Consider the following 12,828-nt stretch of genomic DNA (forward strand, 5'->3'; position numbering starts at 1 on the left):
CACAGACTCTGTGCGGGCACCATGTTGAGGACCACCGTCATTATTATGTGTTAGATGTTATTTATATTTAAAATACTTGTTCAGGGCAGAACTAAACCCTTGATTTATATCATTTCCATTCTTCTTTTCCAAAATGTTCAGCATTTTCCAGATTTTGCGAGGTGTATGTAAACTTTTGATCACAACTGTTGTTAGTGAACTCTAAATTTATCTAAATATCTTTTCATTTATCATTTCAAGCCATTGGCAAAAATAGTTCTCCAACATTTACTTTTACTTTGGATTTTTAATAGAAATGTAAAATTCAATATAATGATCCAGTTAAAATATAAATATTAATCTTGCTGTTGGCACATGTACATTTCAAAAACATTACAGGTTGGCCTTGTTGGCATATAGATATGGCAACTGACAAATGTAAGAGTTCAGCTGTGTGTAAAACAATACAGTCTGTGGTTTGATCTGGACAGAGTTTAAAATTAACTTCAGGTTTCTCTGTGTGATTCGTCTTTCTTCTCATTCATGACATCCACAAGAGTTTTCAGTCTGTCCACATGATGCAAAACTCTGAAAACAAACATAAAGCATTAGCTTGAGTTGATGATGTCATTCTGCACCGATGACATCACATGAGTATCTGACCTCTGTAAAGACTCTCCACTTCTCTTCAAGTCATTTTCTTCTCTGTCCACCTGACAACAAAAAATACATAACAGCCTTTAAAAGATTGTTTTTTTTCATGCGTGACATGACATGCATGAGCCAGTGTTGAATTTAATGTGAGCTATTTGTATGTTCTGTTCATCTCCCTTACATCACAAACTGTGATAAACTTCTTTGGATAACATCTGCTGAAGTAAATGAATGTAAATGAGTCATCTTTATACCTTCTGACAGTGCATTCCTCTTATTATAATGACTGAAACTGACAGCTGATAATTGATTATAATGTCATGAGATTAAGAATGACCTGTTCCTCTTCTTCTCTCTGTGTATCTGATGTGTTGGATTGATTGATGTTGTGTTCCACAGCCTGTAGGCGGAGCAGCATGTGTTTGAGCGCCTCCACTGGACCTGGATGTTTTCTGCTGCCGTAACCGGATGAACCGGAAGCTGAAGACTACAGACAGAGACACAGTAATGATTCTCATCTATTTACTCAAATATAAGCATTTGAAGACAGAATAGTCAACTTCTCTTTAAAGATTGTTAAGTAACAAGAACTGAAAAGATGTTCAAATTAATTTAACTCAAAACTTGGTCTCTTTTTAAAAAAGACACTTGAAAGTTGGAGTTGTGAATATTAAATTAAGAAATAGTTATAGCAGTTTAAATTTATATAAAAAAATAAAAATAGTGCAAAAAAGTATGCATTTATATTTAAAAACATAAAAATAAAAATGGTTTACACTCAAAATGCTAGAAAAAAGCCACAATTCTTAACTAGTTCTGAACTGAATTTTAAGTTAAAATCTCAAATAAATTAGGTTTCTGGAGCACATTTAGTGGTTTTACCAACAAAGGCGTAAAGGTTTCAACGGTTAGATACATACACTTGTAACAAATTAATAAATTACTGTCACTGCATTATTATTACTGCATAAATGTTTTGAAATATAAAACCTACATTCTTAGAGCTTTCCAATGATATATAGGTTGTCAATATTTTTGAAGATGCATAGATTTGTTTTAAAGAATATTATAAATTATAAGAATATAAATATAAGAATTTCTATGAATTTCTATGGGTTTAGTGACATTTAACAAAATAATTTCTACCATCAAATAGCCTTGAAATATGAAAACTATATTCCTAGAGCTTTCCAACAATATATAGTTTGTCAAGATTATTTCAGGTTTATAGGATATCGAATAATAAATATGTAATAACACCTTGGGCCCACCTGTTCACCCGTGACATTTTAGAAAATTACTCTTACTGTGTCATTCATTTTGCAAAATGGTAATGAAAAACTATAATCTTAAAAGCTTCCAACAAAATATAGTTTGTCAAGATTAGTGTAGGTTTAGACTAAGAAATTATTGTTTTATATATGTAATGCCAAATATCCCACCTGTGGGACAGGAAGAGTTAAAGGGGTTAAAGGTGAAACAGAAAGTACAGTAATGATGAGTGTCACATGCTTTACCAGGTTTCTTTGCTGTTCTTCAGGCTGTGATTGTTCATCTTCGCCACCTACAGTCACTGGAGATTTACTACAGATAACAGGACGCATTTCATTAATCAAACATTGCCATGTTCACACAGGAAACTATTTATAAAATGAGACGTGAATGTGAATCAGTATGCAGTGTGTAAGAGTTTCTGTAGTATGCTACACTCTCACATGACCTTAGTATGTTGCCCATCTAATTCAGTAAATGCATAAATCTATATAAATAAGACAAATAATTAAACCATCTCACAATGTCACAGGTGGATTTTCCCAGGACCGGTCTGCATCCAGGCTGTCATCCGTATCTCCTGAGTTGTTGTTGTGTCCTGTAACCGGCCCACAGAGACCGAGAGATGATGAGTTGAGCATCTGCTCAGCTCTGAAGATCAGAGAATCAATCTTATCATCTGAACAGACACAGAAACACTGGTTAGGATTTCAAATGACTCGTTTTAATTCATTTTAAGGCTTTAAAACTTTTTAATTTTAACATTAATGTCAACTTTTAAAAGTACAGATCATCTTAATCAAAATAAATAAAGTGGGGAAAATGTTGTGTTTGTAAAGAAAGAGTTGTTATATTAAAAGTCAGATGACAACACACACAAGCGTTTGGTAGATTTTGGACTTTGTTAACATCTACAAACCTTTAAAAAGTTTATTATCCTGTGCCTGTTGTCTGTTTACTGGTTCTGAAATCTGCAAATGCAGCTTCCTCAGGTCACACAGATCCTCAGATCCACACAGCGCTCCAGGATGACCTTTGACATCTTTGTGACTTTCAGTCTCTGAGTGTCTTTCTCCTCTGGATTCTTCCAGTTCATCCACCCAAGATGGAATTCTGTGAGGAGGAGCGATCCGACTGCTGCCGGCTGATGATTCCTCACACTGTTCCAGCCATCCTGGGTATTTTAAGTCAGGAACGCTGGTTATTCCGGAAAAATCCATTTCAGATTTCTGGCTGGTCAGCCAGCGTGGGAGGTGATGGGATCTGGGAGTGTGGCGTGGATCTTTCTGGTGGGACGGTCGGTGATTGAGACCTCGATGCAGTGAACTTCCGATCAATAAATCATCCACAGGGAGGGATTTTCTTGATGATCTTCCTGTGTCCGGAGCTCTTTGTGGATTGGGGTGCATGAAGCGTTTTGGAGCTCCACTGGGTCTTAGCTGAGACCAGGCACTGGAGTTAAAGCTCCGCCCCTCTGGTAAGATCTCAGATTGTGAAAGGAAAGCGGAGGTGCGGGTCACAGGCAGAGAGCCGTCAATCGGGAGAGCCAGAAGATCATCAGTGGTCATACTGAGACGATCAGAGTCTCTATTCCTGACGGGAATATTCAGGAAGTTCAGCTCTCCCTCTGTTAAACTCGTCTTTAGTACTGCACATATCAAAAACAAAAAAGGTGCAAGTTACGCATGAAGGAAAGAGACACAGCAGATGAAACACTAAATTCAGCCATGCTGATGTAGACATTACAGATTTCTTTATTGCGTCTAGAATAAATGCAGGTTGATGAGCATAATAAACTTTTTTCAAAATTATACTATTTTTAAATATATAATTTCAAAATTACTGTACCACCAAATAGTGGCGGTACAGTAATTCTCTATGAATTCTGTAATTCTGGCTAGCAGAATGTAGAAGAAAGAGCATCACAGCTTGAGCTACATGATAGCCTTATATATTTGTAATGAAATAGTGCTAGCTTACATTTACATATCTGATTTACACACAGAACAAGGAGGTTTTAAACAAATGTGTGTAATTTATGTAAATACATGCAAAGATGGACATATCAACATTATTTTGTGTGCAAGATTGAAGAAATGATCTGTGCATTTTATGGAAGAATGTAAGTACATTTAGGGGATGTGGCCTCAATGGCCCTTCAGTAAGCAGTGTGATGTGTGCATGTGATTGAAGAACGTGCAGTGTAAAAATTGCATTTATCTTGTTTTAAATAGAATTATGTGGCAAGATTTTTTTAAACTACATTTAAGTTCCCTGTTATAGGCAACTCTGCAATTTCCTCAAATTTCCCTGTTAATTCCCATTAATTCCTGTAAATTTCCATTAATTTCCATGTAAAGTTTCCTGCCTTAAAAAATATCCTCAGAATTGTGCAACCCTAATCACTTAATCATATATCAGTTATTATTCATAACATAAAAATAATTAATACCGATTAGCCAATAAAGTCTAAATCAGATCAAATGGGTCCTAGTTACCATCTCGGTTTCGTGGATGAGGTACTGAAAGTTGTTTGGTGATCTTGAGTTTTCCTGTTGAAGTCTTCTGGAAGTCAGCAATGTAAGCATCCAGAGCTTCTGAAGCAGAGACATAATGTTTATCTCTGTATGTGATGGTGGGGACGGGATCTGGATCTAAACTGCTCTGTAGATGTCCTGATGTTGCAAACAGTGAGGTGACGGTGGACTCGGGTGACGTCACACCATCAGATGACATCATCATCACACACTGGATTCATAGCGCAGTCACTGCGAAATTAAAAGATAACTTTTATTTAAAGATCTCTAACACTTTATAATTATTTACCATTAATAACTGTAATGTTTTAACTACATTTATTGATGATATTTAGCAACTTATCCAGTCGTTCAAGAATACTGCACTAAGTTTGTGTTGTAGGATCAGTTTTTTAAGTTTTATAACAGGCTGGAATTAAGTGGTTTGACAGTGGTTGATGAAATCGTTCTGCTTGGTTACTGCCAGTGTAGTAGTCACTAAGTTATGGTTAGGTATGGTATTTGTATTGATGCAAACCCATTATGTCATGAATGATCAACTTATTTCCTGACTGACAATGTTGCACGAACCGGTTTAAACTTTGACTTTTCTTTTACCAGGAACTTAATAACGAAACGGAAACTTACCTGAGAAATCCAGTAAAGAAAGCTTCTCGGTACAAAACGAAAGCAAAGCAACTGTTAAAAAAAAACTGGTAGGTTGGTTCAGAAAACCTACAACAAAAATCACTCAGACAACCGCCGCCAGCAATCCTGCGCATGCGCACTGAATCACATGACTTTCGCCCATACATGTGACATACGCAAGGCGTGTTCTATTTCGTGCAGCGCTGCTCAGACTGATCGATCAATGACATCAAGGTACCGCGAGAGCGAGTCGAAAGCATACGAAGCAGGCTGCTTTCGCGGTATTTGATTTCATATGCGACGCAGTCCGCATGAATACAACACGCCTACCGTGATTTTTGTTGAGTTCGCGAAGCATGTAAACACTGTCAGTCCCTCGCTCACTTTTTCTATCTGGCCGTCTAGAATCGGGTCATGATGATGAGGTCCTGCTGTATTTACACTGTGGGTGTTCTGTCTATTCTGCTGTTAATCTGCGGAATCGCGATGGTTCTGTCACAAGTCTTTGAGAACCTAATAAACAACAGGGTAAAACAGGTCCGTGTCACATTTATACTGCTCTTACTTTATAAACTTCTCATTTGTGTGTCTGTTTAAACAAAAGTTTATACATTTAACAGTATTATTATTATTATTAGCTCTTTTTGCACTATCATGTAGACTTTGAAGAATCTTGCAGTGTCATTGTATTTATATCAAGGCAAGTATCGATACCATCACTGTATCATAGTTAATAATCTGACATTTGATATATGTTTACATCATAGACTGCATGTATATGAAGTGAACCCAAAAACTCTTAATCACACTTAAATCGCATGCCTGAATGTTTTCAGATAACTTACTGTAAATGTGACGCAATTAGTGGACAAAGCAATGATTATCCGATATCAGACTGATATAACACAAACGTAATAACAGTAAAATGAGTGACAAACAGAAAATTGGTTAAACTAAATAAAATTAATTATGCATCATATAAATATGCCCTCTTTAAATATTTACAAGAAATATGTTCTGTGGATTAACTGAAACCTCACGGTGCAGTATAAATAAGAAATGTTAATAATGATAACTTATTTTGCAGATCTTTATTTACATCTAAGTGTCTTTTGAACAAGAAATTTAAAGAAACCAAAAGATTTGCGAAAAAAAAAAAAAAATCCAGATATCGATGAATGAATCACTATCATTATATTCAATAATAGATGTAGTGTTGATGTATTATAGTAGATCATACAGAACTGATTCAAACATCCGGCTGATTTTTAGTCAAATCAGAAAACTAAACTATAAGTTCATGAAAGTGACTCAAATCTTCTTTAACTTACAGGAAATCGTTCTGGTGAATGGAACAGATGCGTTCTCAGTTTGGCAAAACCCTCCACCGCCGGTTTACATGCAGTTTTACTTTTTTAATCTGACCAATCCTGCAGAGGTTCTGGACGGGTCCAAACCCTCCGTCGTACAGATCGGACCGTACACATACAGGTGAGCATCTGCTCTTGGGTCAGTAATAAGGATAAAGATCATAACTGACTCAATAACTTAGTCATAGTTATTTCTCTGGATGTATCATCATGATGGTGTGTCACATGTCCTGGTTTCGCTGAGCATGTTTCCTTCTCACTGAATCTGCTGACATCAGATGTTCCTCTAGATCATTGCTTCTGTCCACTTTCAGGCTTTCTGACTATTTATGTGTCTGAATGAAACATCTTCTGTTTATAAATTGACATGCGATTGTTTGTGGATAAATATTACATTCCTATTTCCTTTTTTTTTTTCAGGGAGTATCGACCGATGGAGGAAGTGACCTTTTTGGATAACGGAACGAAAGTGGCAGCCATTAATCCAAAGACATACGTGTTTGAGCCTAATATGTCACGTGGCTCAGAGGACGACATCGTCCGAACCGTCAACATACCTGCTGTGGTGAGATGCCACATTATTACACTTCCTTATGTGAAATATATCTCTACTGGAAAAAGAGCAGAGAAATGAGAGCATGTGTGGTTAAACATGTTTCTATCCCAAATTCTCATGACTTTGCTGCAAAAATAAAACACATTACTTACCTGAAGATCATAATTTAGAGTGAAATAGACCCCTAAACACACATCACTGGATTGTGAAGGAGCTACAAAGTTTCACTTGATAATAAAGTAGCTTATGGCTTGAGCTTCATGTGTGTCTATTGTGATATTAAAAGATATTTATCTGCTGTATGTTACAATGACACTGGTTCTCTGTGTGTGTTTGACATTAGACAGTGATGGAGAGATTCAAAGATGCTGTCATCATGAGTCGGATTATCCATGACTTGATGTTATCAAAGGGAATCGGTGTGTTTGGGACTTTTCGGGTGGGTGACCTGCTCTGGGGTTATGAAGACCCTCTGCTCAAAGATCTAAAGAAATTTGTCCCAACCCTAGATGACAACTTTGGACTTTTTTACAAGGTACCATCTCTCTCATGATGAACTACTGTATCTGTAGACCTGAAGCTATGGCATTTATCTGTGTTTACAATGACACACACTTGTTGTTGTAATCTAATGTTTGAGAAAACATTTGTATTATTTCTATATTTATGAAGATTTAAAGTACATGTAAGGTCATTTCAGAGAATTGTTTCTGCACACATTTTACATGCTCGAAATGTATTGCTGAAACACATTACAAAGACGGTTACACCGTCAAATAGTTTTTCCACATTTCGGTGTTAATGATTATTTGGGTGGGGCTAAAACGGTGTCTCGATGACACACTGAAGCCACCGTGCATGGCCCCGCCCCTAACACAATCGCGAGCATCCATTCAGGTTGTAGCATTATTTGAAAGTTAAGAAAGATGGCAGCTTTCCCATGAGTGGGCGTGGTTTCAGTGCTGACAGCAGACACGCCCCCAGCGTCTGAGAACAGAGAATCCTGCCTGTTTTTCAAGATTTCGACATATTTTATTTATTAGACTTTTTTATTTATTCAAATTTGGCTGGGTTGTGACAAACTGAGAACACATTAAATAACGGATTTGAGTGTCTGTCAGCTTAAACATTTAAACATTTATCTTTCTACATTTCCCTAAAGAAGGTTAGTACGTTGATTTTAAAGTTGTTTTTAAGCGTTAGTTCATTTAATGTGTTTCAGAAAAACGGCACCAGTGACGGAGATTATGAGTTTTTGACGGGGACGCAGAACTATAAGGATTTTGCTCGTATAGACAAGTGGAACGGACAGAGGTACGGTCGGCAGATCATCTGAGGTGTTCCTGTATAGTTGGGTGTTATTATCAGAGGACTGATCATCTCTATTCTGTGTTTGTTAGTTCATTAAACTGGTGGAGCACTGATTCCTGTAACATGATCAATGGAACTGATGGAGCCTCCTTTCATCCAGTCATCACTAAGACGGAGAAACTCTTCATATTTTCTTCTGATCTCTGCAGGTAGGAGACTAACAGTAAATCTTATTCAATCAACACCTGATCCCGATCATGGAAGAGTTAAAGAAGCTACTATATCCATATTATTTTCGAACGTGGAAGTAAGTGATGTGAACTTTTTCCTGTATTGTTCGAGTCTTCCACCAGTTAAAACCATTATGGTAAATATTTACTACACCTGTGGGAGGATGAAATGAAGAAGTGGTCTGATACATCATTTGATTATTATCAGATGATATTATGAGGGACACGGGTGTGCCGTTTAACAAGATTGTTAATGTTTATTATGAAAACCAGAAAGACCAGCATAATTTGTGCAGTTAGGGGTTGACACAATAGCTGGTACAAAACAAAACATTTGTTTTGACCATAATCTACGCACAAGAGCTGAATGTGTATGTGGCGCAGATGCACCCATGATCTGTATCTACACATCAAAACCTTTCATAGAAACGGACAGTAACCAATAAATACAATAATTTTTCAAAATAACTACTATTATGCTGATTTAGCTGGTTAATTTATTGAGCTATTATATATTATTACAAAAATGAGCATACAGTACAGAATATATACAACATAAACTGTATGTTCTTATAATAGTTAATGTGTTTTTGCGCATAATTTTGTTATGTTTTAAATAAAAACAAGGAAATTTCCTCATTTCCCAAGTTCATGTCACTTTCACTATGATATATATTTGATTATTTTGTGTTGATGCTCGAGGATGATGGGTCTTCAATGCACAAATATTAAAGCACAGAGGCATACCACTACCTCAACAGTGGGAAAGTCCGTCGAGTGTTTGTACATGAAATAGACAAAGAATTCATGTTTTTTAAAAGCAATATTTAATTTGAATAATGAGTTTTATGACGGCATTTCAAGCTTCAAGCTATCTGATATTCAGCAGCAGTATCTGTCTCATTCAACAAATTGTAAGTTATTTAAACAAACCTTAATAAACATATTAAACTATTACATGTATTCATTATTGTCTTTGTTTTATGAAACATATTATTACATCGCTTCTTACACACTAGAGAGAGACATGAGCTTAGGAAATTCGTTTATTTAATGCAAAACATAACAAAAGTAGGCGCAAACTATAAACATTAACTAATAATCAGTTTATGTTGTACATATTGATTCTGTACTGTAATCCCACTTTTTTAATAATATATAAAAGCAGAATAAATAAACCAGCTAAATCAGCATATAATTAGTTGTTTTTAAACAATTATTGTATTTATTGTTTACTGGCAGTTTCTATGAAAGGTTTTACTGGATGGATTTGTGAATACAGATTATAGGTGCACATTCACCACATACACATTCAGCACTTGTGTGTGGATTATGGTTAAAACAAATGTTTCGTAGATATTTATGGTGTTTGTAGTAGCTTTATGTCAACCCTTAACTGCACAAATGATGCCGGAGTTTATAATAAACATTAACAAGCCATTTAAAACAGCACACTCGTGTCACTTTCAATACAACTACCTTTAGCTTTAGTGGCTCACTAGACGTCTTACACAAAAGCCCATATTTACGTCAAAAATAAAGTGGATAGATTTTTAGATTTTTATTGATATAATAATGCTAAGGTGAAGCGTTTAGTAATGAAAGTCACGTGATCTTTTCAGCAAAGACGTACATGTAGTTAGGTTATGTTAGTTCTTTGCTGGTTGTCACAATAGACCTTGAAAGATAGCTGTGGTCAACAGAATTTAAAAACAGAAACCTCTGGTGACTTCTTCATTTAGTAAATGTTCTTAGATTTTTGTTTCCATAATGAGCTATAGTGGTTTGGTTTTGAAAAGGTATTGATCAAGTAATGTTAATGGATTTGTAGAACATATTATCTTATCAGACGTCTTTTGTGTGTGATCAAGTTTTATTGACTTTTGTTACAGTTTTTGGCCACTGTCATCAGATCTGGTATGTAGGTCATTGGTTGTTTAAATACAGCAGAAGATGGTCACATGGCACTTTGTTTTCATCATCTCTGAACGCATTACAAAACAAATCTTACTTCAGAACCCTGAAACTCTTTCTGGTGTTTTATCTTTAGGGGATATTTCAATCATTTCATGATTTTTACAGAAATCTCACTTGTCATAAAGTCATGTTCTGCTTGACCTTCTATGTCCGGAACATTTGCCAATTTTATTGAATGAAATAAAAAAAAATGAAATAAAAATCTCAGAGTGTTATTTGTCTTTGTGTCCAGATCTCTGTATGCAGAGTATGAATCAGACGTGAGCGTACAAGGACTCCCCGGCTTTCGCTTCGTTCCTCCCAGTGAGGTTTTTGCCAATATCACCATTAATCCGGATAACGCTGGGTTCTGTGTTCCTAACGGGACCTGTCTCAGTTCTGGTCTGCTCAACGTCAGCGTGTGTAAAGAAGGTAGATCAGTGTTTGTGTGTTTAAATGTGTGTGTGTGTCAGAGCAGATGATCAGATGATAACCTCTCTCTCTTTATCTGGTTTCAGGAGCTCCCATCATCATGTCCTCCCCTCATTTCTATCAGGCTGATGACAAATACGTCCAGGATGTTTTTGGAATGAACCCCAGGAAGGAGGAACATGAAACAGCCATTGACGTAAACCCGGTATGTCCTGAATCCTCAGACCTCCACTGTTACTACACACTCAAGTCTGAGAAGTTAAGGCTTGATTTAGATTGACTTGTCATCATCATCAGAGGTTATGACGGGCATTTCTGATATGACAAAATCACAGTCAAAGCATTTATTTGATCTGTAAAGGGTCATGAAACCCCCTCTTTCTTATCCAGTCCTAACTTAAATCAGGGGCGTCATGCACCAATTATTTTTAAGGAGGCAAATTGACTACGTTTACATGCACCCCCATAATGCCATTATTTCCAATAATTCATGGCTGATTATTCACACATAGCCCAATGATGAACTTACATATACTGTCCACTGTTTTAATTTACTTACATTAAATGACAAACGTGTTTTTATGGACGTATGTAGTATGTCTGTGTTGTGAAGACAGAAATATTATGACAGTGCCCGTAAGGGTTTTATACACTGCTTAATCGCAGTATTTCTATTAAAGTATTGTGTTCACATGAGGTTAAAGTATAATCACAATATTGCAAAAAACCCATTCTAATCGCATTATGAGGGTGCATGTAAATGTGGTCATTGTGCACAGCTCACAGAAATGTGTGCAGAAACAGACATTAAAATAAATATTAAACAGTATTTTCCTTGGCACTTTCACTTATATTTCTAACAATCTGAGCCCACCTGCCTTCATGTAAAAAAAAACAAAATAAAAGTGTTGACCAACTTTATGTCAAATCCATATATCAGTTAATTTAATCAGAGTAATGACATGCAGAAGTTACATCTGATATGGCATTTATGTTAATTTACATTCTGTTTAAAGCTGCTCAATTGTGAAATTAATGCATTTGCACAACAGCTACATTATTCTATAAAATGCTTTTAAAATAACATTCATAAAGTATTTAAACAATGAAAGTCACGTGATGGATTTTAATGTTCAACGCTCCAAAAGCAATAATGCTGTAATCTACACTTTGTTTAATTGCAATTATTTTTAACACAGAACTGATAATATGATGCATATTAAACAGATAAAAAGACAAGTAACAGATTAATGGACGCTTCTTTAATTTGGAGGTTGCATGCAAAATTCGTTTGGCTAAAAAAATCATTCACTTTAAATGGGCTTGACGCCTCTGCTTAAATGGGCACGGACGATGTGAGAAGAAGGACGGGGCACCAGTTGCCTATCCAGCGTGTAACGAATAGTACAATTCACTTTCAGTGTAAAACTGTTATAGATGAAATATGACAGTACTGTATTTAAAGAGATTGAAAAGGAGTGGGTACTGCATCTTTCCCCAGACTAAAACTGCCTTCATGTGCAAGGCCGAAGTCCACCTGTCTCCAATTCTTGTTCAGCTTTCCCGAGAGAAATGGTTGCTACATACAGTCCTTAATGTAATTGTAACCTGTGACATTCACATGATGTAGATTTCAACAAATGCTTACATTATCTTCAATGATGTGCAACACAACCACCTCTGTTAAGATCTCATGTTATTTAGTATTTCATCATCATGACTCTTTAAGATCTTTATACAGCGGCTGTGTGTGAAGCACAGATATATTGAGTCTGAACTTTTACTCCAGCAGATGGCGTCATTGTGCTGCTGTTAAACTTTCAGATATATTAGTTTAGATAAAGTTAGTACAACCCCAGCGAGATAGATCAGCTAATATCAGATGTTGACTGTGTCCGATCACT

The 12,828-nt window shown here is 36.1% G+C and overlaps 2 protein-coding genes across 2 annotated transcripts in view; one reads left to right on the plus strand and one right to left on the minus strand.

Moving 5' to 3' along the window:
• Positions 1 to 69: 69 nt before the first annotated feature.
• Positions 70 to 5,266, minus strand: c18h18orf54 (chromosome 18 C18orf54 homolog). The gene is made up of 8 exons (XM_065243612.2): positions 5,070 to 5,266; positions 4,404 to 4,673; positions 2,825 to 3,553; positions 2,428 to 2,584; positions 2,151 to 2,217; positions 971 to 1,120; positions 643 to 692; positions 70 to 567 (listed from the first exon to the last, which is right to left on the minus strand). The coding sequence occupies exons 2-8, from the start codon at positions 4,645 to 4,647 to the stop codon at positions 486 to 488; spliced, it is 1,479 nt and encodes a 492-aa protein (XP_065099684.1). The 5' UTR covers positions 4,648 to 4,673; positions 5,070 to 5,266; the 3' UTR covers positions 70 to 485.
• Positions 5,267 to 5,383: 117 nt separating this feature from the next.
• Positions 5,384 to 12,828, plus strand: part of scarb2c (scavenger receptor class B, member 2c) — a 17,388-nt gene continuing 9,943 nt past the window's right edge. Inside the window, exons 1-8 of the mRNA XM_065243614.2 lie at positions 5,384 to 5,606; positions 6,403 to 6,560; positions 6,860 to 7,004; positions 7,339 to 7,530; positions 8,218 to 8,309; positions 8,396 to 8,515; positions 10,746 to 10,924; positions 11,011 to 11,129. Coding sequence (XP_065099686.1) covers positions 5,484 to 5,606; positions 6,403 to 6,560; positions 6,860 to 7,004; positions 7,339 to 7,530; positions 8,218 to 8,309; positions 8,396 to 8,515; positions 10,746 to 10,924; positions 11,011 to 11,129 — 1,128 coding nt within the window. The 5' untranslated portion in view covers positions 5,384 to 5,483. The remainder of the gene's footprint in view (positions 5,607 to 6,402; positions 6,561 to 6,859; positions 7,005 to 7,338; positions 7,531 to 8,217; positions 8,310 to 8,395; positions 8,516 to 10,745; positions 10,925 to 11,010; positions 11,130 to 12,828) is intronic.

Source organism: Paramisgurnus dabryanus, chromosome 18 (assembly GCF_030506205.2).
Source record: "Paramisgurnus dabryanus chromosome 18, PD_genome_1.1, whole genome shotgun sequence".
NCBI lineage: Eukaryota > Metazoa > Chordata > Actinopteri > Cypriniformes > Cobitidae > Paramisgurnus > Paramisgurnus dabryanus.

What these genes read in the sequence shown, in the direction of transcription:
- c18h18orf54 (XM_065243612.2), bottom strand. Translation starts at nt 4,647, where the DNA reads ATGATGATGTCATCTGATGGTGTGACGTCACCCGAGTCCACCGTCACC. An exon ending in GAAAATCCACCTGTGACATT is followed by an intron (nt 2,218 to 2,427) that starts GTGAGATGGTTT and finishes TGTTATCTGTAG; the next exon opens with TAAATCTCCAGTGACTGTAG. An exon ending in AGTGGAGAGTCTTTACAGAG is followed by an intron (nt 568 to 642) that starts GTCAGATACTCA and finishes GTTTGTTTTCAG; the next exon opens with AGTTTTGCATCATGTGGACA.